General features: G+C 40.1%; 1 protein-coding gene across 1 annotated transcript; it reads left to right on the top strand.

Annotated features, from left to right (window-relative positions):
• Positions 1-6,059: 6,059 nt before the first annotated feature.
• Positions 6,060-25,910, top strand: CMTM6 (CKLF like MARVEL transmembrane domain containing 6). Its single transcript, XM_081106446.1, has 4 exons — positions 6,060-6,284; positions 17,802-17,978; positions 22,488-22,586; positions 25,093-25,910. The coding sequence occupies exons 1-4, from the start codon at positions 6,147-6,149 to the stop codon at positions 25,228-25,230; spliced, it is 552 nt and encodes a 183-aa protein (XP_080962572.1). The 5' UTR covers positions 6,060-6,146; the 3' UTR covers positions 25,231-25,910.
• The last annotated feature ends 1,050 nt before the right edge of the window (positions 25,911-26,960 follow it).

The raw sequence follows: 26,960 nt of genomic DNA, 5'->3' as shown, positions 1-26,960 counted from the left end.
GCTGTTTTTAAAAGCTTGGCAAATGCACTGACACATAGCTACTCTCTTCGAGGTCAGAACACCTGTTAGTAGTTCTATTCAATATTTAGTTTTCAGTGCTTATTTTAGAACCTTCCTAAGAACAATTTCATTTTATTGTTCACCTAAAGAACACTTGTACATTAGACCTATTGAGTCATTTCAGATCATTGGAAAATGTGGTTACTATACTTTAAATTGGGCTTTGTTAATACTTTAAAATACATATTCCAAAGATTTTTTTTCCCAACAAAATGTTGAAAGATAAAACGTCTACCGGCTTACATAATACTTTTCATTAGAACCTTAAAATCTTTTTAGTTTTATAATAGTATTTGGCTCCTAATAGTTGAGTATAAATGCTAAAAATATATGAGGGTAATAATTTGTTTCAATGTGGAAAAAATTTAGTTTGTTCAGGACATGGGAAAACATATGCATGATAAGCATGAGATGAAAAATGCTATTGATAAAATCTTTAGTCCAGAAAGGGTTGTACAATCATGGTGTTGTAAAGACCAATATTTCTAAACTAGTACTTGATTAAGTGAAACTAATGAAGGAAAGAAAATTGTAGACTGTGTATCGAGCTCTGCTTTGCTATGGCTGCTGTGTTTGCATGTTTAGACCAACTCATTTTTTCTGTATGACATTGGAGTTGTATTAGAAAATCCTTGAAATTAATAATTGAGTTGTTACTTGAAATAACTGTAATTGTTCCTTATATGAGATTCCATTTTAACTAATGTAAAACCTTGTGTTTACCATATTTAAGCCTAAAACCTATGTCCCAATTTTGCAAGGAAATTTAAGCTTTTTTTTGAAGTATACATTGCAGAGAAGTAGAAGTTACAGGAGTATAGCTTGAAATACCACACAGTGATCACATATAACCAACACCATGATCAAGAAAAACAACATTACTGGCACCCCCGTTGTTCCCTGTGTGCCTCATCAGAACGCTCACCCCCCAACCAACCACTGTCCAAAGCCGTAGGTAAGGTAAGTTTTCTTTGTGTGTACCTCTTTGTATGTTTTTTCACTTTTGGAACCTTTGGCAATGTTTCACATTTCAAAAAATAATATTTAATCAACTGAGGGAAAATTGAAGACTGTTTTCTATATATAGAAGTGACAAGGCTTTGTGTTAGGGTTGCCTGGTGACAGGATTCCCTGTCATCCAGATACCAAACTGGGCCCCACCCTCACTTCCCCAAAAAATCAGAAGAGCCCACCTTTCTTCATTACATCTCTCACACATAATGAGACTGGACTAAAGGACAACTAACATAGAAGTAAGGAGACTAAGTGATTCATAGTCTTTCCCTACTCCCAACTACTACTCAGGAATGAACGCGCATCGAGTGCAGAAACCCTAGAACAAAAGGCGTTATGAACATTCCTTTGCCATTGTCGCCCTCTGGTGGTATAAATGAAATGAGAGTGATTAATTTTGTTTGCTTATCCTCAAGGCTAATTTAGTTAGGAGAGGAGCTTTGGTAAACTGTAACCCCTGGAAAAATTCTGAGCCAAAGTTCTCTTTGTTTCTCTGGCGCCCTTGTCCACTCTGAGTTGTTTGGAAATGTTGGTAAAGAAACCAAGACTTTTTCTTTGCCTTACATCACACATCCTGTGTTCTCCTTCAGCCCTCAAAGTTATAAGTGAACATAAATGAGATGGAGGATGTGGGGTGCTTTCTAAGCTGAAAAGTGTTACAAAATGTGTTTATTGCCTCCAGGGGAGGAATTTTAATTTACATACAGGTAATTTCAATACCAGTATTTAAATACTAGTCTCATGAGTAAATTATTGAGGCAGGCATACTGTCGATGTAAAAAATGTCCAAACCTGCCCTGGCTGGTGTGGCTCAGTTGTCAGTGGTTTGGTGTAGTCCCATGCACTTGAAAGATTGCTGGTTTGATTCCTGGTCAGGGCACATGCACAGGTTTTGGGCTTAATTCTCCCTGCCCCCATAAGGGGGCCTGTAAGAGGCAGCCCATTGATGTTTCTCTCCCTCTCCCTTCCTCTCTCTCAAAAATCAATTTTTAAAAAATCTTTAAAAAACAAAAAACAACATCCAAACCAGTGTGGAGAAAATGAGTTTATTTGGGCCAAATAGGCAGGAGCAAGATCTCAAATGCTTTGGAGAATAACAACTTTGCAGCTTCTGTTATGCATTTGAAATTGAGGGGACAACGAAGATGACATGAAAGTGGGAGAAAGTAAGGTGGGGATTGGATTACAGGTTAGTTAAGATGATATGCTCTCTTGAGGGTGATTGTTTCAAAGATGTGTTAACCCAGGTGCACAGATACAATGGGCATGGTTTGGGTAAGACAAAGATAAACCTTTTACTAAAAGGTTATATGCCTGTGGCATGACTACCCACCATGACCTGTCCAGTTAGGAATTCATGATCAGATCGATCTGTGAGATTACTTTCCATGGAACCCTCCCCCTGCCCCCGCCCCCCCCCCCTACTCTAAATGTATTAGTGTAATTACTGGTAGACTACTGAAAAGCCTACTACCTTGTGTGCTTCTTCTCCAGCCCTCGAAACACTCTTATTTCTCTGTCCCCTCTTCACCTTCTGTCACACACCCACAAAGTTCTAGCCTAAATCCTCTGTCTGTAAATTCATCCCTTTCACGTTTGTATGACCCACATGCTTCATCTCCTCCAATGCTCCGAGTGCATACTTGAAATTATTTACCGAGGACTCCCCTTGAAGCCCTCTGGCACTGCAACCTCAGTGAGTCCTAATCTTAGTTCTGCATCTTCCTTTTATTAAGACATATGATTCAAACCTGGGATTAAGGTGAAGGATTACTGAGTGCTGTTTCGATGTCCTATGTCATAGCAGAGCAGTGGTTCTCAAACCCAGCAGCACTTGGGAACTTGTTAGAAATGCAATTTTCCAGGTTCCATCAGAGATCTATTGAGTCAGAAACTCGGGGGGTGAGGTCCAGAAATCTATGGTTTCACAGGCCTGCCATGTGATTCAGATAAAACAAACTAGTCTAATCTCACTAATTTTATCACCCACAGCTTTTCTTGGAACCATCCCCTCTGTTTCCATGACTAAAGCCTGAATTTAAACCCCTATGCCCCCTTTCCTGAATATTTACAACCCTACCTGGCTCTTTGTAATCAGTCTACACAAGTCTGCTGGAAAATATCCCCAAGGAAGATCTTGGGCCATTTCACTTTCCTACGCAAAACCCTCCCTGTTCAACTGCAAAGGAAAGCCTTCCGAAGTTTGACTCTAAGCAGATCTTCCCTACTTGTCCTTAATAATAATCTCCATAATCTGTGCCTATATGCACTTTCAGTACCTTCCTTCATGTTGTCCCTCTGCCTGTAATACCCCTTCCTGTTTCTGCATGTCCAAACCATTCCTTAACTCCCAGTTTGAAGCTCTTCCCCCCTCATGCTGATCCTCTTATCCTAAGTCATTTCTCTCTGCAGTGAATTCCCAACACGTTTACTTGGTATCTCTCTTCGGTACATATCACTTTCTATTTTGAGACATAGTCCCTTATGGAAGTTTCTATGGTCTCATTGTATGACAGTCTTTAGGACCCAGTTTTGTATCCACATTGTTACCTATCTGTGCTGATATTGCTAAGAACCAGTGAAATTTTTGAGTATGAGCCATTGAAAAATTAAAATCTCAACTGAAAAAGTAGTACCAAATTATTTTTTGAATGTATAAAATCTCATTATATTTTCCTAAGCTTTTTGTGACATTTCTTTCTTGCATTTAGCAATATTAGTTATTTAATATTAAAGGAGAAAAATGAATGTTCTTCAAAATTTAAGTGAATCTTTCTTCTATTTGATACACCTTTTCTCCATAAACAAGATTTCTGATTTCACTGTGGCAAGTCCCAGCATTTAATTATTCATTGTTGCTTATTCATTAGTGAAGATGATAGTTTTCTGCATGGACACATCCATCAAAAGGGCTCCTTGATACAAGTGTTTGTTCATGAAGTCCTACATTCTTTATTTGGCCTTTTATTTTATTAAAAAAAATAAGTGATGCATACTTATTTTTTTTTTAACTGGGAGGGGTATTAGTGTCTAAATTTTGGGTACCCCAAATCAATCAAGGCAAAGGGAGTTATGGCACATCTGCTGTCTCCTACCTACTGGTTTTATTCTGATCACATTAAAATAGAGTGTTCCTCCATATGAATGGATTTCTCACGAATATCATCTGGAGAGCTTGTTACAAGAGTTTCAAGCCCTACCCAAATTCAGACCCTTTGGAATTGGGTTTCTTTCTATCTTTTTAAAAATATATTTTTACTGATTTCAGAGAGGGAGGAAGAGGGAGAGAGAGAGAGAGAGAAATGGATTGGCTGTCTCCTTTGCATCTCACACTGGGGAACGAGCCAGCAACCTGGGCATGTGCCCTGACCGGGTATCGAACTGTGACCTCCTGGTTCATAGGTCAACGCTCAACCACTGAACCACAATGGCCAGGCTGGATTTCTAAGAATCTTTTTAGTTAAACTCCCAGGTGATTCAAACAAAAGCAGAGACCCCTATAAGAATTGCCCTAGTGTACCTTAAACAAACCAAGAGGGTTGAGAGACTTTGCTTATCTTCTCTTCTGTCTCAAAGTGTTCTTTTTTTTATAACTTTCTTTCGATGTTTTATTTTGACAATGTTCAAACACACAGAAAAGCTATTGCTTTACCACAAGTCTATCCTTTTATCTATCTCTATTCATCAACCCATCTGATTTTGTTTTTTATAAATTTCAAAGTAAATTTCAGATATCAGTAGTGTTTCATTTGGGATGGTGATGACTTGAAGAACAACAGGACAGTGAATCCTTGTAGCCTTGGCGAAAACACAGTGGCCTCATTTTATTAGACAGAATCAGTGACTGCTTGGCCTCACAGCACATTCAGAATGCATATAATCAAAGACAGAAGGATAGTTTTGGCTGGCTGTAAACAATCCCTGCAAAGTAATGTCTACTTGTCTCTATTCCTTTGAGAGCTTTTTTGTTTTGTTTCTGGAAGAAGAAAGGGAGGTTTGGGAGAGAAGATAAATGTGGAGGCAGGTGGCAACAGTTACCCCTCCCCTCTTCCATGGATTTTGAGTCCCTAATGGAAGGATGGGTTAGAAGTTGAGGTTTGGTGGCTTAATTGTTAACCAAAGATTCCAAGTACCTAGGCTTTCATCCCCACTGCCCCTGGATGTTTGATCTGGGATGTGATCCTCAGACTTTTGGCTTCACTTTTTTCATCTGTAAAATGGAAGTAATGATAGTACCTACATTATATTAACGTGGAGAAAGTATGTGTGCCTCTCATGTAATTTAATCAGTTTCAGGTGCTAAAATATAATTACATTCCTTGATGAGTTTCCATAAGTTCACAAAAAATTAACATGTGACTGCAGCAGCTGAACAAGAAAAATTAAACTAAATGATGTTGATGAATAAACCTAAAATAAATTAAGAGATGCAGAAGGTAACATGCCTCAAAGTCCTTCCAGACAACCCATTTCACTTAAATTAAAATTCAATTTCTTCACTTGCCCTTTAGGGTCCCCGATAGGCCCCTACATTACCTGGCCTTTGCCCACATCTCCAATTTCATCTCCTCTCCTTCTCCCTGGCTTAGTCTTTGGTTTCAGAATGAGCCAAGCTCATTTGGTTCTTAGGACCTGTGTACCTGCTATTCCTGCGACAGCCTCCCAAGATCTTTTTATTTCTCTCCCCCGATCTTTTGTTTATTTGTATTTTTAAATTGATTTTAGAGAGAGACAGAAACATTGATTTGTTCCACTTATTTACGCAGTCATTGGTTGATTCTTGTACATTCCCAGCTGGTGATCGAACCCACAACCTTGGCCTGTGGAGCCGATGCTCTCAGCTGAGCAACCCAGCCGGGGATCCCCAGATCTTTACCGGGCGCTTGATGAGGTGGGAAAGGCCTAGCGGCGACAGAGGCGGGGCTCGGGAAAGGGGGCGGGGCCAGGGCGGGCGGGGCGGAGCCCGCCGGATGTGCGGAGGCCCAGGAAGTGACGGCTCCGCCCGGGGACGCCTGGAGTCGGTGAAGTCCGCACCGCCACCGCTGTGGTCGCTGTGTTCCCCGGCTTGGGCGATGGAGAACGGAGCCGTGTACCGCCCCACCACCGAGGAGGACCCGGGCCCGGCCAGGGGCGCCCGGAGCGGCCTCGCCGCCTGCTGCAACCTGGGCCGGCTCCGGCTGCCGCGGCGCGTGCTCAAGGGCTTGCAGCTGGTAAGTCCCGGCCGGGGCGGGCGAGCCGGGCGGGGAGGGGCTCGGTCCGGGGCCCTCGGCCTGTGGGCTGGGGAGGCCCGGCCGCCTCTCATCCTGGTGGTTCAGGAAGCGGCCGTTTCCACACCCGGGTTCCTTCGGCCGCCACTCCCCCTCCCCCGCTGGGCGGCCCCTGGTCCCTAGGTGGGCCCCGACGGCGATGCAGGGCCGCTGAACGAGTTAGGTGGGTCCGGGAAAGAATTAATATTAATCGGAAGCGTTCTTACTGCTTACAAGGCGTCATCGATATTCATCTGCTGCCCATTAAATCTATTTTCAGTTGCCTTTATTTTTTTTCTTCCTAATCAGAAATAGCACAGTTCAAGTAAAAATTTTCGTTACCTTGCTTATAGTTTAACAAACTATAGTTGTGTATGTTCAGAATAGAATAGAGCTAGAAATTTTGGTGATAGACGTAACTTGGACGTATCTCATTTACTCTGTAGCCACCTTCGTCTCTCCTCCCCGCTGTTGTGCCTCTGCGCTATCTCCCAAAGGACCTGTATTTAGACTACGAAGTTCTTTTTTTATCTTCCCCTGGTGCTTGCGGTTTTCCTGGGGCGAGCCCATGGGGTCAGTTTAATGTGGTGGCCACGCACTGGCGTTGAGTTGTGTGTGTTCCGTAAGCTGCCTGCCAAAAGTTTGGTATTGATTGGGAAAGAACGACTTCTGCATGGGCGACATGTGTGAACGAAGTACAAAGTCAAGGGGACAGCTTTTTGTGTTTGAGGGCGGCTAGCAGGACTAGGGCACGGTGTTTTCCATTTCATCGCATTTTAGTTTACTGTAGGCAGCGAAGGTACCTTAAACCTATTAGCGAAAATATCAAAACACCTTTGCGATTTAAATTTTAATTCCGCTTACATACTTTGAGCTCCTGTGTCTTGTTTTAACCAACGATGAGCAACATTTTCTGCAAGACAGAAAATCAGGCTGCTTAGAATGTTTACAGGTTGGTTTGTGTGTGGTTGTTTTTCCTAAAACCATCCCAAGTAAAAATAGCCATTAGTTTCTTTGGGAGGAACTTAAATTCTTAGAACGCAGATAACCAGAGCTTATGTTCTTAGAAGTCAGGTGACCTATTTTTATTGAATAGAATAGCAGGAAATGGGCACTACAGTAATTGGGAAGTCACTTAGACTTAGGCAAGTGGTAGCTTGGCCTGTGGATCCCTAGAGGTTCTGGGCTGTCTCTACAGCCTCCTTCGTAGGCCTTTTAGGTTCTTCAAGCCACAGGGCTCCCTATTTCTTGCATCAGCTATTCAGTCCTTCTACCCAGAAGTGCTTCCTTCTGCTTTCCTCTTGTCAGCTCTCACATGACTTTCAGATTTCAGCTGTTTCTGTGCAGTAGAGCTACTTGAGTAGAACTCTTTAGAGCAGAAAAGAATTAATATTAATCTGAAGCATTCTTCCTGGTTAAAAGACATCATTGATACTCATCTGTTGCCCATTATTAAATCTGTTTTCAGTTGCCTTTATTTTTTTTTCCTTCCTAATCAGAAATAATAAAGCTCAAGTAAAGTTTTTCATTACCGTATTTATAGTGTAACAAACTATAGTTGTGTATCTTCGGAATTGAATACAGCTAGAAATTTTGGTGATAGATTTAATCTGGATTTAACAGAAGAGGGGAAGATGAATTTGCCTTGCCAGGCTGTTAGACGATTCCTGCGTGTTCTCCATCATCCATAAGGAGAAAGAGGAAAAGAATAAAAACTAAGGTCTCTTTAGAACTCTATTTGTTTATGGGGAACTTGTAATATTGTAAAAATGCTTTCTTTAATATACATTTTAAATAATATTTCTTAATTTCATTCATTTTTTTAAAAATATATTTTATTGATTTTTCACAGAGAGGAAGGGAGAGAGATAGAGAGCCAGAAACATCGATGAGAGAGAAACATCGATCAGCTGCCTCCTGCACACCTCCCACTGGGGATGCACCCGCAACCAAGGTATATGCCCTTGACCGGAATCGAACCTGGGACCTTTCAGTCTGCAGGCCGACACTCTATCCACTGAGCCAAACCGGTTAGGGCTTAATTTCATTCTTATGGTTGTCTTTTTGTTCCTGCTTGTTTGTTTTAATAATGTCTTATCTCTTCCCAACAGTATATTATAGGAGTCACACAGAAAGTCCCAAGTAAATTAAAACTGTCATCCAGCCTGGGGCAGCAGGCAGAGTCTTATTTGCCTTAACTCAAATTCTGTGTTTAGATTGTTTTATTTTAGACTAGAGGTCCAGTGCATGGAATTCTTGCACAGGTAGGGTCCCTAGGCCTGGCCGGCAATCGGGGCCAATCTGTGGGACGACTGGCGGGGCGATCAGGGCCCCTGCTTGCACCTGCCTTGGCCTGGCGCTGCCCGCTCACCTGCTCCACCATCCCACTGTGGTCCTGCTCTCGTCGGTGCCCATCGGGGCTGGCAGCGCCTCCACTGCCACCCGCTGCCAAGGCTGCACCAACGCCCACCATGTTCCGTGCCGCCCCTGGTGGTCTAACTCCCAGTCGGTGGAACACCCGCCCGTGGGGACAATTTGCATATGAGCCTTTTATTATATAGGATGATTTACTTTAAAAAATTAAATAGAATTTCATGCCCTAGCCAGTTTGGCTCAGTGGATAGAGCATCCGCCTGCGGACCCAAGGGTCCCAGGTTCGATTCCAGTCAAGGGCATGTACCTCAGTTGCAGGCTCTTTCCCTGCTGGGGGTGGGGGTGGGGGGGGCACGTGCAGGAGGCAACCAATCTATGTGTTTCTCTCACATAGATGTTTCTCTCTGTCTCCCTCTCTCTTCCACTCTCTCTAAAAGTTAATGGAAAAATATCCTTGGGTGAGGATTAAAAAAAAAAAAAAATTGAAATAGAATTTCAGAGTTCCAATAACCAAACACTGTAATGGAGAAATTCATAATCAGAAGAGGAGGTACTTTCACAAGGGCCCTGCATGCCCTATGACTTTTTAGTTAAAATGTAGTGCATTTTTGTGTTTGGGCATGTGATTCTGAACCCATACTTCTTATCAGATTCTCAAAGACCTCAAAGAGAAAGGAACCTTGCTTAAAACTTAAAAGCCAGAGCCTGTTTACTTAGGAATCCTAGATTAGAGTCCTAGGAGATTGAAATGGATTTCCTTTGAGATTCTTTCCACTCCTTCAGATGTTTTTTACAAATTTCTGAGGCTCTGTGGGGCATGCTGGTACAGAACTGAACCCCAAAGGGGTAGAGAGTGGAGCCTGCAAACACAAAAGGGGAGTTTAGAGACAGAAGAGTGTGACCAGCTCTTGAGTTATATGCATGTAACTCTGAGTTGGAGTTGTACAGCTTTGTCTATCATTCAGGTATGACCTTAATTTTTTCAAAGCCTTGTTCAAAACATAAGCATCCTCCAGAGCTGAAGAAAGAATAAAGGTTCAGCTAGGAATTCAATATAAGGAGTCATTGCAGACATAAATTTATGCATTCAGTTTATTACCAGTTTATTCTACCCTTAGATTGATCCTTATGCCCATGTACTAGTATTTTTTGTGTGAGGTTTTGGTTGTTACTTTTGAAGGAGTTTGTTTTTGTTTTAAGGGGTGAATTGGCCTTTGACAACCTAATTCCTGTCTAGCTAGCTGGTGCAGTGATCTAAATATGTGTAATATTCTCTCTGCAACAAGCTGACATTGTGTTTATGGTACCAGTTGAATGTCCTGAGGGCTGCACAGTACTGTGATTATAATGACTCTTCAAGCAAGCAGTTTGATTGGGAATTCACCAGTGATTTAAATTTATTAAATAGAAGCAATTGATCTTATATTGGTGCTCTTTTCATTATTTAAATGTGAAAATGGTATGTACTCAATTAAAATGCTCCATTTTTACCTGAGGAAGATCCATAATGTCAACAAATTTTATCTTTGAACCTTTGTCAGAGTAAAAGTTTGCGTAAGGCAGGGGAGGGGAACCTTTTTTCTGCCAAGGGCCATTTGGATATTTCTTTTCTTTTTTTTTTTTTTAATATATTTTATTGATTTTTTACAGAGAGGAAGGGAGAGGGATAGAGAGTTAGAAACATTGATGAGAGAGAAACACCAATTCAGCTGCCTCCTGCACACTCCCTACTGGGGATGTGCCCGCAACCAAGGTATATGCCCTTGACCGGAATCGAACCTGGGACCTTGCAGTCTGCAGGCTGACGCTCTATCCACGGAGCCAAACCAGTTGGGACCCATTTGGATATTTCTAACATCATTCACTTAATATAATTCACGTAATATAAATTTATGTTGCTATGCATAAAACTCCTAGATTTATTGAATTTCGAGTCCCACTGTCGGTTGCCTTGGCAGGGCCAGACCTAATGATTTCAGAGCCTTATGTGGCCCTGGGCTGGGTGTCCCCCACCTGGCCGAAGGTGAGGGAAGCCTCGCTTACCTTCAGGCTGACAGATTTGTTTACTTGAACCTTGCATGTGACTACAAGTTCATTAATTCACAAATTAACATAATTTTGTACATGGAGTTTTATAATTAGTGGCAAACATTAAAAAGCTCTTTTTATAAGAAATTTTTTCGTAACCCACTTTAAACAAAGTGATGGAGAATTAATACTTAATGCAATGACTGTTAATTTTAAGGAAGACTTGAAGTTTCAGGAAAGGTAGTGAAATTGAAATGGAGAGAGGCACAGGGTAGTAATTATCTGAATGTTTAAATCACTAGACCTGTAAGGCCATATTTTAGTCACCAAGACTTCCCAGATGTGCTGACCTTGGGAAATTGGTTTTAATGTGTGATTCAACAGCAAAAGGGGAAATGCACAAGACTATGTAACCTCAAAAGCCCAACCTTACAGGGAAAACCCACACAAACATACTTAGTCGTTAAATGAACTTAATAGCGTTTTATGGGGGGAACAAGTACAGAGTAGGAGTCAGGAGACCTGGGTTCTCGTCTGTGCCTGGCCAACTTGGGACTTAACCTGTCAGAGATTAATTCCATCATTTGTAAACATGAGGGTGGGAAACTGCATGCTCTGCAAAGGCCTTCCCAACTCCCAAAGCTTGATAATTCCCTTAAATATATTTGGGTAAAATTTTATGTCATTAGAAGGAGCAGCATTAGTGTCCTGTCGTTAGGGGGTTAGCTTCCTATTTAGTAAGCAATACTTTGTTCAGAGCAAAACTATTCACCAGACGATACTAATTGAGCCTTTTAACTTATGGGTTGCATTCACCACTATTTCCTTGTCTAATTCAGTGACCTTATTTCTTTTTACTGTCCTTAACCACTTTGGTATTTAGTGTTGGTGATGACCCACTTTTAGAAATTCTTCCTTCCCTTCACTCTCACTTTTTAAAAAAAATTAAAATAATTGTCTGCTTACAAAAAACACCAACTAAAAATATGACTAAAATAAAACAAGCCACACTACACCCCTCACACTCTCACAACACCCGGCATCACGGCTTTTCAAAGGAGTTTTCCTAAGAAGTGCAAAATGTCCTGTTGACTTGCTTGTCTGGTGTTCCTTGCTTTCCCTCGGACTCTGGGACTGTGCTGTTCCTTCAGGCCCCCGCCCAGTCTCTGTTCCTTTTGTTTTCTATCCAGCTAAACCAGGCAGGCAGCTCCCTTTGTCTTTATCTAGAAGTCCATGCTCCCTGGTATGATTTTCACATAACCACACCCAACACCTTACCTTTTTTCTCAACACTCCCCATCCAGTTAGGTCAGTTGCCTTATTATCCTTTGGGGCTTGCCATGATAATTCTTTTTTTTTTTTTAATATATTTTTATTGATATCAGAGAGGAAGGGAGAGGGAGAGAGACACAGAAACATCCATGATGAGAGAGAATCATTGATTGACTGGCTGCCTCCTGCACTGCCCCTACTGGGAATGGAGCCCACAACCCAGGCATGTGCCCTGACTGGGAATCAGCCGTGACCTCCTGGTTCCTAGGTCGATGCTCAAGCACTGAGCCACACAGGCTGGGCAAATTCTTGCTTTCCTGAATCTGTTCTTGTTTATCCCCCTCCTGGACCCTGTGTGTCTCTTGGCTCTGGTCTGAGTCTTGCTTTTCTACCCATCCTTCTTGAACTACTCTTAGTCCAGGTGAACATTTTCCTGATATTTCCTGAACTTAGATATAATGAACACTCAGTTGTGAGATACAAAATATATCGTGTTCTTATTGTCTTGTACATTGGTCTGATTGCTCTGTCATCACATGTTCCTGTGCATATTATAGTGCTGCATACATAATACTCAAATATACTTTATTTTTTATATTTTTATTGAGCTATAATTGAAATGTAACATATTTGCTTCAGGTGTCCAACATAATGATTCATTATTTGTACATATTGTGAAATGATCATTTTATTTTGTACTACAGACTATATAGTGCTGTGGGGGATATCAAGGAAGCTTAATAGCATTAGAGATGGGGAGTCAGGAGTAAATTTCAAACTGAGTATAGCTCATAGTGCTAATTCCTTGGCCTTCACATGGGAACCGGCACTAGTCAACGCCCAAACTTGATGTTGTACCCCTTCAGTCTCTTAGGACACCCATGCAGAACCCGCCTCTTAATACTGCTCTGAGGCTTAAGGTTAGTAAGAAAGACTTCTGATGATAAGTTTGGAACAGGACTTGTAATTACTTGACACTGATTGCTTCTGGCCAAGCTGGATCCTGCCCTTTCCTTCCTAAGACTTAGATCAGCAGTCTGCATTGATACTACAGAAAAGATTTCTTTTTTGGTCAGCCTGCACAGATGAGTGTTCCTGATAATCTAGTTATTGTAATAAACATGCTTCAGCTAGTCTAAAACCCCAATTAGAGTTTTAGGCTATCTTCTCATAATTAATTGGCTTTTATACAACTGAGGTGTATTTTGCAAACTCCTCATAGAGAAACTCCTAAAACTCCTAAGATAGAGGCAAGAGTAGGGCATACGGAATATTAGTATTTTATTATACTCCAGACATGTAAAGACTCATCCTGTAACTAATTACAGGAGACTAAGGAAGTACCTTTACACAATGACCTTCTGGTGTTTGTCTTGGTGTGGCCTTTATATCCTGTGGTTTAGTGATTGGAAATACCTCACCTAACATTTGTGTGAAGGAAGTTGTTTGGGATATACTGGGTGGTTTTATGCTTCACAACAGGAAATACAGCAGTAGGATCTATTTTTGTCTTTCTATTGATCCTTTGAAGTTGTGGGGATAGATGAATTTTGTATTGCTCAGTAGAAGGGGGAAATCCCTTAGCCCAGTGGTTCTCAACCTTCTGGCCCTTTAATACAGTTCCTCATATTGTGACCCAACCATAAAATTATTTTTGTTGCTACTTCATAACTGTAATGTTGCTACTGTTATGAATCGTAATGTAAATATCTGATATGCAGGATGGTCTTAGGCGACCCCTGTGAAAGGGTCATTCGACTGCCAAAGGGGTCGCGACCCACAGGTTGAGAACCGCTGCCTTAGACGCTTAGATACCAATTTAGATTTGACCTTTTTAAAAAACCTTTTATTTTGAAGTAACTATAGATTCACAGGAACTTGCAAAAACTGTACAGGGAGTTCCTGTATGTGTGTGTGTGTGTGTGTGCGTGCGCGTTACTCTCATGCAGTTTTATCTTGTGTGTAGCTTCCTGTAAGCACTGCTGCAATCAAGATCCAGAACTGCCCATCACCACGGGGTTCCCTCATGCTTCTGCTTTAGCCACACCACCCTTCTCTCCCCTGGGCACCACTAATTTGTTCTCCATTTCTATAATCTTTGTTTTTTGAGGAATGCTATAAACAGAATCATGCAGTCTATAACCTTTTGAAATTGGATTTTTTTCACTTTGCATAATTCTCTGGAGATTCATCTAGGTCCATGGTCGGCAGACTGCGGCTCTTTGGCCCCTTGAGTGTGGCTCTTCCTAAACCTTAGGAGTACCCTAAATAAGTTAATAACAATGTACCTACCTATATAGTTTAATTTTAAAATATTTGGCTCTCAAAAGAAATTTCAATTGTTGTACTATTGATATTTGGCTCTGTTGATTAATGAGTTTACCGACCACTGATCTAGGTTGTGGCATATGTCAAACTTGTTCCTTTTTGTTGCTAAGTAGTATTCTGTAGTGTGGATGTACCTACCACAGTTTGCTTAACCATTGAAGAACATCTGGATTGTTTCCAGTTTGGGGCTATTGTGAATAAAATTGTTATGAACCTTAATGCATCAATTTTTGCACGAACATAAGTTTTCATTTCTCTTGGTTGGATGCAGAATGCAGAAATACAATTGGTGGGTTCATGGCAGTTGCATGCTTCGTTTTTTAAAGAAACTGCTAAACTGTTTTCCACAGTAGCTGTACCATTGACTTCTTTTGTGTAGAAATGTTTTATAGGGTAAAAGTTTTATTATACACTATGAAATGTGTCTGTTGACTTTGGTAGCAGTTTTGTTCCCTTAATACATCTGGTTGCTTCTATTGGCCTGACTTGGGTGAGATGGCATTTCCCGATAGGCATCTACTTGGGTCATCAGTTATTTTGATAGTTTTAAAGCTCAGGAGGAAACTCCCTCAGCTTCCTCAAAACCCACACAAACAGCCCAAGTAAAACTCCCTTCACTTTCTTCCCTCTTATTTCTGGAGAGGAGCTAGCTAGTCCCACACCTGAGCTCTGAATCCTACCTTTGAAGAACCTCTTTTCTTCTTGTCTTTAGACACACCAATCTTACTGATTTCTTCTGAAGAAGCATTTAAACACACCCCGTTCTTTCCCATCTTGTAATTCCCTTCCCTTTGACCTCATCTACTACTGCCCTATCTGGCCACTCTTGAAACCACGCATCTTGCCTGTGCTGTCTGTATTCCACTGCCTTGACTGTCCCTTACCTCCCACTATGCAGCACTGCAGTCTGAGCTTCCCGGTATGACTGCGCTGAAGTTGTCTTGCTGATGTCATCAGCAACCTTCTTGCAGCTCAGTCTAATGTAAGTGTTTTAGTTTTGTTCTTACCTGACTCCTAAGTAGCATTCAGCCCTCTGGATTCCTTTCTCTCCAAAGAAAGACTTTTTTCTTGGTCTATTACCTCTTGGACTCCTCCTCCTCTGTTGGTGTCTCCCCCTCTGCATAGCCCTTAAATCTTTGGGTTCTTCAGAGTTCTCCTAATTCTAGGTGATCTCACTGGCTGACTCCCACATCTTACTTTTTTTTTTGAGAGTGAGAAAAAGAGAGAGAGATCAATTTGTCGTTTCCCTTATTTATGTATTATTGGTTGCTTCTTGTGTGTACCCTGACCAGGGATGGAGCCCTTAGCATTGGCATATTGGGACGATACTCTAACCAACTCAGCTACCTGGCCAAGGCCCCACATCTTTATCTCCACCTCACACCTCTCCTCTGAGCTATATATCCTAGCTCTTGTACAGAGCCCTCATACACAGCATAATTAAAATGGAATTTATTCTCTTCCCAACAGCCTTGCCTCTTAAAAAGAAAAACAAAACTCTTCTTCCTGCAGTGAAAGCATCAGTATGTTAATACTAATGTACAACAGTGGGAGCACTGTTAAAACCCACTGCCATTTAATTGAGTTGCCAAATCAACCAGAGTTAACCATTCGTCATTCAGTGCAGGAAATCATTCTGACCCATGCCTGTCTATCCTGGGCAGCCATGGCCAGTAAGCCCATCTGGATCACTCTTCATTCTGTGTTGTTATTTTTTAAAAATTTTGTTTAGGGAGACGAAGAGAGAGGGAGAGAGAAACATTGATCACCTGCCTCCTGTATGCGCCCCAACTGAGTATGGAGCCCGCAACCCCGGCATGCGCCCTGATGGAATCAAACTGGCAACCTTTCAGTGCACGGACGATGCCCAACCAGCTGAGCCATGTTGGCTGGGGCTCTCTTTACTCTTAACCTCTGCCATCAGTTGACTTAATGCTATTCCCATAATGGTTCGTACTGCTTATGATTTTTATGGTCAGACTGAAGTGTCCTGGGTTCAATTCTGGTCAGGGGCACATGCCCAGGTTGCGGTCTCGATCCCCAGTAGGAGACAGCTGGTCAATGATTCTCTCTCATCATTGATGTTTCTATCTCTCTCTCTCTCTCCCTTTCTCTCTGAAATCAATAAAAGTATATTTTAAAGTATGCGTTGGAAAGACAAAAATAAGTTACTAAAATATTTGCTGTGGAATTAAGAGCAAGACGACTGTGAAAGGCTGGTCCAACTCTGGAAAGATTCTGTGCTCTGATTGTCAATGTCCAAGATCCTGCTCCACTTCAAATACCATCAGTCTGGGAGTGGTAGTCATAAATGATGAAAGGGATTAATGCAAAGAACATGATGTGGAATTCCAATTTTGTAGGCTCATGCTCAGAGAAGTTCAAATGTTTCAGTACATATGTTTCAGTATTATCTTGTTTCCTACTCTCTTGTTATTCATCCTGTTTAAAAAGGGCTTCTTACTGCATTTTTCAGCGATTAGCCATTCTTCTTCTCCATTACTACCGCTAGCTACCCTGGGTGCTCTCTTTTCCTGAATGTCACACATGAGTTTCCTGACTAGATGTCTGCCCAAGTTTTGTTGTGTCTCCAGTCCCATCTCCATATTGCAGCTAGTGAGAACTACTAAAAGCAAGAACCTGATCATGTTATTCGTTGCTTTAAATCCCTTAAACTAAAGAGGACATTTAGATCTGGCCTCTGCTTACCTCTTGTCTCATTTAATCATTTTTGTGCTGCTATCTTCTTCCTTCAAACTGGACACTTTAGTCATGGTGACTCAACTCACTTTCACAGTGGAGTTGTGGTTGAATATATGTGTGAGCATTGGGGAAGGAGGGTGCCATGCTCTCTCACCTCTTAAGTCTTTGTATGTCTTGCTTCTCTGCTATCTTTAACCCCTCAAATGAACTCTACTGCCCTTCAGGTCTCAGCTTTCCTTCAGGAAGCCTTTGCTGGCCTCCCAAGTTTAATGGCTCGTCTGTGTGTTTTAATTTTTTTTTTAAATCCTCACTGGAGGACATGGAAGGGAGAGAGAAACATCCATGTGAGAAAGAAAACATCGATCCATTGTCTTGCATAGGTGCCCTGACTAGGGATCCATCCCAGGTATGTGCCCTGATCTTCCCTTCAAAGCAACCAGATTAAGTTCTGTGTAGATCAGCCATTCAGTAAGCTTGTTTGCCATGGTCTCCACTTGATAAATATTTGAATGAACAGATGGTGTTTTCTGAACACTGAAGGTTTCTCTGAAAACACTAGCAGCGGTTCTCAACCTGTGGGTCGCGAACAATGAAAATACATCCTGCATATCAGATATTTACATGATGATTCATAACAGTAGCAAAATTACAGTTATGAAGTAGCAACGAAAATAATTTTATGGTTGGGGGTCACCACAACATGAAGAACTGTATTAAAGGGTCGCGGCATTAGGAAGGTTGAGAACCACTGCCTAAAGTGAAATGTTTCTTTTGCAGTTGCTGTCTTTGCTGGCCTTCATCTGTGAAGAAGTCGTATCACAGTGCACTTTGTGCGGAGGACTTTACTTTTTTGAATTTGTAAGCAGCAGTGCCTTTCTCCTTTGTCTCCTTATGCTGATAGTGTACTGCACTCCGGTTTATGACAGAGTCGATGCTGGAAAAGTCAAGTCCTCGGTAAGCATGAAATATATAATCTCTATACTAACAACATAGCTGTTTTGGAATCTTTGTATAGTTTTATTTTACAAAGTAGTAACGCTTCCAAAACTCAGTAACATGAGAACTCAGTTTTCCCTGCCAAATGGGATGATAGGAGGGGAAAGTGAAATTAGAATGAAAGTGACAAACACTACCCATAGTTTACAATGACTGGTGGTTTAACCTAATTCACATTATGTATATATATATATATATATATAATATTAATATTTTTATTGATTTCAGAGAGAGAGAAAGAGAAAGAGAAAGAGAAAAAGAAAGAGAAAGAAATAATAATGATGAAAGAGAATTGGAGAATTGATCAGCTGCCTCTTGCACGCTCCTTACTGGGGATCGAGCCTACAACCTGGGCATGTGCCTTGATTGAGAATCAAACTGTGACCTCCTGGTTCATGGGTCAACGCTCAACCACTGAGCCACACTCGCCAGGCTCTTTTGATTTTATTATGGGGAAAAGTCTATAAGTGAATTAAGAAGGTTTTTATTAGAGATGCAGAACTTTATCTAAAGACTTACTCTGCTGACCCTGTGTTTATTTTTGGTATAATATAAGGATTTGTGAGATGACAGATGAGCTAATTCTCATAGGTACTGCATTAAAGAAAGAAAGAATTGAGTAATTTACTTCTGCAATAGCATTTGAATCATCAGTAGTGGTTCATTAAGAATTAATTGTACATATGAAAGAATTCACATCTCTGAGAGAAATAAAAATTAGGATAAATTTGTAACTATTAAAGGTAAGAGATAACAGAATAAATACAAAGCAGTATGATTATGTTTTTGGTTAAATTAATGAGAAGCAAGCATTGGGTCTTACGTTGATTCTACACCTAAGATATTTATTTTTTTCTATATACCTTTTTGTATCTCATATTTTGTGCCGTAGGAGTCTATTACCTTCTTTTCAAATAATTATTTTAGATTTAATTTTTTTTAGAAAGTTGTACCAAACAGTTAAAAAATAACTTTGAAAAACTACAGGTAGAGTCTGAGTCAAATCCAGCAAGTCTTTGATGAGCTCCTACACACAGTTCTTGGTATGGCCAGTCTATGATTGTTTTGTCATCTTACCTGATAGTAGCTGCTGTCAGTGCCAGGCACTTTCTATGCTACGTGGTTTAGAGTCCTCACACCTTAATGCTCCATTTTACTTTGAGGAAACTTACTAATAGGTGCAGGTGGTTTAGCAACTTGACCAAAATTACATAGCTACAGTAGAAATAAATTGAGATTTGACCCCAGTAAGCTCTCACACTCTGCATTCCATTATGTAGCCTAAGCAGAATCTTACTAGAACCAAGGCCCTACCTAGCATAGCAACTTTTTTTTTTAATGAGACTTTTCTTTTGACTTTTTTTTTTTTTTTGAGAGAGAGAGAGAAATGTTGATTTGTTGCTCCACTTATTTATGAATTCATTGGTTAATTCTTGTATGTACTCTGACTAGGGATAGAACCCACACCTTGGTGGATTGGGAAGGTGCTTTAACCAACTGAACTATCCGTCCAGGGTGGCTGTAGGAACTTTAGATGCTTTCAGGGCAGATAACACCACAGGAGTTTCTATATAACAATGACAACGGCACCACTCATTTCATGAAATACATATTAAAAAGAGGATGCAGAGAATACCGTAGAATTTTTGTTTATGATATGTTTAGTGCAGATATGAGAGTTGGACAAGAGAAAAGTTCACTGATATCTGAGCTGATTGATTTGCTCTTTGTATAAATCTATATTTTAAACATTAAAGGTTAAAAACATCACCCGACCAGTGTAGCCCAGTGGTTGAGTGTCAACCTATGAACCAGGAGGTCACTGTTCAATTCTTGGTCAAGTGCCCTGACCCATTGCAAGCTCGATCGCCAGTAGGGGGCATGCAGGAGGCAGCTGATCAATGATTTTCTCATCATTGACTTTTCTATCTCTCTCCCTCTCCCTTTCTCTCTATAATCAATAAAAACATAAACATACCCCCCACATCTTTTTCATTTCTTATCTCTCAACAGCAAAACAGTATCACTATCCATAAGAATCTTTTTAGAAATGTCAGTTTTTACTTTAGTGCTGTATCAGTAGTATTTAAGAACATTAATCTTTTTGACAAGAAACAATAGTATGTTTTCCATTTAGTGTAATGATCTAAGTTAACGAAATGTAAACTATTTATTACATCAAACGTGATTATAAAAGTTATTTTCTAGTAAATACTGACTTAAAAATACTAGGGAATAAAAAATTCAATTGTTTTATCTTAAAACAGCTTTTGTAAATATTTTACTATCTCTTGGGTCTTTTGTTTCTTTTAATAGGTGATTTTTAAAATTTAAAATACGTTATTACAGAAAGTTTAAGTGGCTAAAAAACCTACTCTTGACATGATTATTTAGTTAATGATGGGTAGTTCTTTTGATTCTCTCTTTTCCAAAATTTAATAGGTAATCATTGAGTTATATACATTCTGATTTTTACCTAACTATGTAAGGATTTCATGTTTGCGTCAATGGTTTAAAAGTCACTTTTACTGTATGCATATTAATGTACTTAAATTTTAAATATATATTTTTTATTTTTAAAAATATGTTTTATTGATTTTTTTACAGAGAGGAAGGGAGAGGGATAGAGAGTTAGAAACATCCATGAAAGAGAAACATCCATCAGCTGTCCCCTGCACACCCCCCACTGGGGACATGCCCGCAACCAAGGCACATGCCCCCGACCGGAATCGAACCTGGGACCCTTCAGTCCACAGGCCGACGCTCTAGCCACTGAGCCAAACCGGTCAGGGCTTTAAATATATTTTTATGTAAGGGAGGTTTTCTGTTCTAGAGAAAACGTTTTGAGTGGGTGGTGGTGGTGTCTAGGGTGGAAGGGTAATCTTTTACAAGAAAGAATTTTTTGTATCCCATGCTATTGTGGGTCAGATTCTATGGAGAATAACAATAGCCAGCTTCTATGGGACATTCATTATGTGCCTGGCACTGATCTAAGCACTTCCAGTGAATTAAAACTAATCTTTAGAATCATCTACTGATGAAGATACTGTAACTTCCTCCATTTGCAGATGAAAAAACAAAGGCACACAGATGTTAAGTAACTAATTCAAAGCCATATAGCTGGGAAGCAGTATAACTGGGATTTGACCTTAGATAGTCTGGCTCTAGAACCCATGCTTATTGAATAGTTCATTATTCTGTCTCAAAATGACTGTCTTGTTTAAATACCTCCTTGAATGTAATCCAAATATTAGTGAATAGGGTTTTATATATGTTTGTAGATTTGAAATAATATTCAAGGGGATAGAAGTAACAAAGAACTGCAGAAAAACACCTCTTATTTTTAAAAGTATTTTAAAAGTACTTTATTGTTTAAAGTATTACATATGTCCCCCTTTTTCTCCCATTGACCCCTTAGTTCCCACCTCTACCCCCTGCCCCAGAAAAACACCTCTTTTAGAAGCAAAGAGAAAACCTCTTTAATTTTTTATAAATGTTAAGTGAACAAATTGACAGTGGTATCGGAATTCTCTGTTGGATAGTTTTATCGATATTAGGTTTAGTGGAGATTGCCCTTCCGAAAACTCAAAAGTATCAGACTTAAGCACTTTGGAGTGGTTATCATTTACGTTTCTCCTCTGAATCAAGTATGTATGTCAAGCAGTTTTCAGTTGGCATATGAGAGAGAGAGCGCCTTATGAGGTGATGCTGAGAGAGCACTTGGAAATCCCTGAAGAACCCATTGTTGTAAGCTTCATTGTGGTGAGATATGGAAGCTCTTATGGTAGTGGATAGTCCATCATACAAGCTCCTTTTGGATTGCCTACCCACTTGGAATAATGGAAAACAGTATGTTATTACAGAAAGTTTAAGTGGCTAAAAAACCTACGATTGACATGATTTTAGTTAACGATGGGTAGTTCTTTTGATTCTCTTTTTTCCAAAGTGCTTTCAAAGCACCAAAGTCCTCTCAGGCTGTCCTAGCACATAATACGTTGAAAGGAAAGAAAAATGCTTTCTTTTGCTGGAAGTAAGATATAGGATTTAATAAGTCCTTTGGCTTTGACAAATTTTTAAAATTGATTTTAAAGAGAGAGGAAGGGAAGGAAGAGAGAGAGAGAACCATGGATGAGAGAGAAACATCCATTGGCTGCCTCCTGCACGATCCCTACGAGGGGGTCAAGGTAAAACTCAGGGACACACGCACACACACACACCCCTCCATTGGGGAACTGTTTCATAAAAAGATTATTTTGTAACGTATTCTCTGAATACGCCCTGTCTAAAGCATTCATGATGTTCCTTTACAGGGTGTTTATTGAAAAGTTAGAAATCTCAAAGTATGTAAATTTGGGTTGTGTGAAAGAAAATAAATCTCTAAATTTTTTTGAGAGTAAAAAACTAAAATATTTGTTTCTCTCAACCTAACCTTACTGTATTCCTTATGTGTTTTATATATATGTATAGGATTTTTACATTACTTTGGGGATAGGATGTGTGTTTTTGTTGGCATCCATCATTTTCGTTTCCACGCATGACCAAACCTCAGCTGAAGTTGCTGCAATTGTAAGTACTTTGTATTTTTATCTTTGCTTATTTTCATTTCATTAGAAATATGGAATCTGGAAAGTACTTGACAGGTTATACAATATGGTAGAGTAGTTTGTCTTTTAACTTATTTTTTATTGTAATTTTGAATAGGAGACCTAACAGTAAATAATGATAGCTTTAAATATGACAGCCTGAAGAGCCTAGAACCTGTCTTTAGAACTTGAGTTTTGTTAATAAAAAACCCATTTACTCCACATATGAATGTTACTGCTAATGCAAGTGGTAGAATCAACTTTATTATCTTATTCTCCACTTTTTGGTTCAACAAAAACATCTGCATGCCACGTGTAGAGACTGCACAGGAGAAATCCAAAAGTTGAGTCTAATAAAAGAGATGAGATTTTTATATGAAATCCTTGGCAAAGGGAAGCAGATTATTTTTAGAATTCAGAATATTTTAGACTTTAGAAAGGGATTGCTGTACATAAAGTTTATTCCACAATACCTTCAGAGGGCCTGAGACATATCCTGTAATCCAGCATATTAGTATTTCTGAAGCATGTGAATATTCACAGTAAAAGGAACAGGTAAAGATTGTAAATAGTTCTACCCCATGTTAATCTTGAGCTGAGCAAATCATGAAAACGTTGAGCTTTGTTTTTGAATTTCAGAATTGCAGCTCAAGGATCATGGACCTGAATTGGTACCAGAGCTCTGAATGAGAACAGTTTCCAATTAATACTTTGTTCATGACAAAACTGAAATTGTAATTAAGTAGTCAGCTAATAGATAATTAAAACTACTTTTATGCTAGAACTTAAAAGGAGTTCAGGAATTGCGTGGCTATATCTACCTATTCACGGTTTCTTAGCACTTTACATGGGTAAAAACAAAACAAAATTATTGCAGCACTGTGACTCATTCTAGCAGTAATAATATTTATCCATGCCCTGACCGGTTTGGCTCAGTGGATGGAGCGTCGGCCTACAGACTCAAGGGTCCCAGTTTCGATTCCGGTCAAGGGCATGTATCTTGATTGTGGGCACATCCCCAGTAGGGGGTGTGCAGGAGGCAGCTGAATCGATGTTTCTCTCTCATCGATGTTTCTAACTCTCTATTCCTCTCCCTTCCTCTCTGTAAAAAATCAACAAAATATATTTTTAAAAAAATATTTATCCATGAAGACATGAGCCAACTAAAGAGAAAACCAAATGTTTTAATAGAGCCTTATGGCCAGTTTCAGTTTATATACATATTTTTGTAGTGGAGGAAGATGATAGGATGGTCAAGAAAATATTTTCAAGTATAGAAATATGTTACTATAAGTCCTGTGGAGGAAGTGAAATGGAAGTTGAGGAAAAGTTGAGTTTAGGGGGGGAAAAGCATGGCATAAAATTCCCAGCTATTAAAAATGAGCCTATTTATTTAAATTAGATGATATGTCAGATTGTTACATTATTTAGACTTCATTGGATAAAGAGTGACTGGCAGTTTAAAAACTCATTATTTATGATGTGCTGAAAATTACCTTTTGCACTATTTAAATTCTGAAACATTTTGTAGAATTAAATGAATGAGGGAATCCATTAAAAATTTTGTGCGTGTGAATTATGTCAGCAAAAGAGCTGGAAGGTCACCTACCTGGATGCTACGGCATAGAGGGCCCTGCATGGACGGGAGCTCTCCCGGATCAGGGATGGCCTCACAGACAAAGTGACATCTGTCTACCTTTAGTCCTGAATCAGCCAGTCCAGTGAGGGGGCAGATGCCATCAGGCGAGAAGAGCACGTGAAGATGGGGTGCTGGGGTTGGAAGGGACGTTAGCCATTACCTGTGCCAGTTTCCTCGTTCTTGTAGAGCACTCGGCTCCCCTTTTCCCTCGTGCTTTTGCTAGTAAAGAGCTAAATTTGAATTTTGTCTCTTGACAGAATTCTCGGAATGTTGCTCCGAGAAGTACAATAATGAGGAAGTGTTTTAAGGAAGAGGAAGTAAATAGTGGCATCATGTTGCTGTGTCATTGGAGTGTGACAAATAACTGGAAAATATATTTTTTAGATAATTCTATTTCTTCAAAATAGAATTTCTGGGTTTTTTTTTTTTTGTCATTAATAACTTTTTCCATTTTTACCTAGTCTCAGCTGCCTACTCACATATGTCCTTTATCTCATCTGTGGGTCCATTTAACTATTACTGATAATCCCGTGTTTTTATCATTTTATAGGATTTTTTTTCATCTATTACCCTTAGTTTCATAGATTGGCACCCCACAAGTGAACATGTACTTTGTAAGACAGGGCATTTGTGATTTTTTGACTAATAGCTATCATTCTGGAATTTTATTTTATTTTTTTGGTAACTTCTTTCCATTTTTTGGTGACCTTCAACATTTCTTTACCACTGAAGTTAAGATAAAATTGATGAAATCATCTTGCTCGTATGAAACTCTCTCAAAGCCAAGTAGGAAATGTGAGAGTATATTATAAAATTCCTCATCTAATTTTTGCCACTTTTTCCTCCTCAGGTGTTTGGATTTCTAGCAAGTTTTATGTTCCTGGCTGACTTTGCCATTATGGCGTATGAGAAACGACAGGAGTCCCAGAAGAGAAAACCTGAGACTACTGTTAAGACAGAGGCCCTCACCGAACCACTTAATGCTTAAAGACTCTAGGGAGCAGGCGTTACGGAAGGCAGCGACTGCGTGGTACCTGAGCCCAGAAGCACGTGTGCTATCTGTGTAATTACTAAACCACTTTTGAAGAGCAAGGGGAAGCGTCAGAAGGCAATGTTGTCAATATTGGACAGTATGTTAGTCACCACAAGTTAGGCCAGGGTTGTTGTTTTTTTTATATAACATTTAAAACCTGTATTATGCAGTCTATTATTTTTGGGGGGTGGGGTGGGGAGGGCAGTTTCTTTAAATCACAGCTCACTGATAAATTATTCTGTCATTGTTACTAGGCTTAGCTTTCAAATGATTCTTTATAGCTATATAAACAGCATGATTAAGTTAATCCATTTAGATATTATTTCATTTTTAAGTTAATTTGCTTCACTATGAGGTTGTTTTTTGATGATTAGATAAAATTTAATGTATATTTAAATTTTAAATATTGGTCTAGGTTTTTTCCTTCAAATATAATACTTAGGCTTTACTGTATCTTCCTTGGCCTTAAAATTATATTGTAACATTTTAAGACAATTGTTATAAGTTCTTTTGTTGCCTAATAGAAAGCGTATGGGAGATGTTGGTATTTTATATGTATAACCCAATATTTATACTGCACTTTGGTGGTTATTGGTATCAAGCGGGGAAAAAAAAGATTTTTATGTAACACATAGAAAAATGGAAGAAACTGATATCACACCTAAGGACCAAAGATGATAAAGGCATGCTTTTTGTGCAATACAGTGAAATTATAAGAGCAGGCTTCAGCCACTCACCAAGTGTCTGCAGAGGTGAGTTCATCCTGTGAGTGAGAGAGGGTTCGTTCTCCTGTTGGCACATGATTATTTCTACTGAGATCGAAGCGGCTCTGCGGATCCTCCGCGGTGTGTTCTGTGGAGCCAGATTCCGTTTTAAAACCCCAGCCTGTGATTTTCCATCTGTTTGAGATGCTCGCGTTTCTGTCTCTGGACCGGAATGGTCTGCACACCGCTTCCCCGTCAAGCAGAGGTGGGCCTCTGGCTCTTCCTTGTTGGCAGTGCCTTTCGGGGGCCCAGGACCTTGGGCTCTTCTATTGCCTAGCGTGTTAACACGGTCCTTAGGGTTTTGTTCCCACAGAGGCACTGCTCTAGTTTCCCTTTGGAGGAGACCTTAAAGTGAACATCTGGAGCAGGGGTGGGCAAACTTTTTGACTCGAGGGCCACAATGGGTTCTTAAACTGGACTCAGAAGAAGGAGCTGCGGCCGTGTTTCCCGACGTTGCCATGTTAACACTGCTGCTGGTGAAGGAGCGGAGGGGAGAGCAAGAGAACCCTCCGCTCTTTCGGCTCCGCGGGCCGGATAGAACAGCCGAACGGGCCGTAGTTTGCGCACGGCTGATCTAGAGAATCTTGCCCAGGTTAATACTGTTGATGGTGTAGGGAGTAGTCTTACTATTCTCAAGAGACACTTCATAACCAGTTCTGATCATCAGGAAGAATTGTCGGCTGTTGGGTCCCAGACTAGATCTTTCTTGTCCTCCTCTTAGATTTTTGACTCAAGACTTTGGTGTTAAGGTGCTGAGCTGTGCGTCAGGTCCTGAAGGACTTTGGTGGAGGTCCCCCCGGCTAGGCATCCTAGGTTTTCTGTCTGAAAAAGTGGAATCGTGTTTCCAATGAGGCAGTTTAATGATCCCATCCTTTCTTCTCATCTGCCTGTTGTAGACAGGTTTTAGCTACATAAACGTGG

The sequence above is a fragment of the Myotis nattereri genome (genome assembly GCF_964212035.1).
Source record: "Myotis nattereri genome assembly, chromosome: 14".
NCBI classification, from domain to species: Eukaryota; Metazoa; Chordata; class Mammalia; order Chiroptera; family Vespertilionidae; genus Myotis; species Myotis nattereri.
Note: the sequence above shows the minus strand (reverse complement) of the source record. Positions and strands in the feature narration are given on the sequence as shown.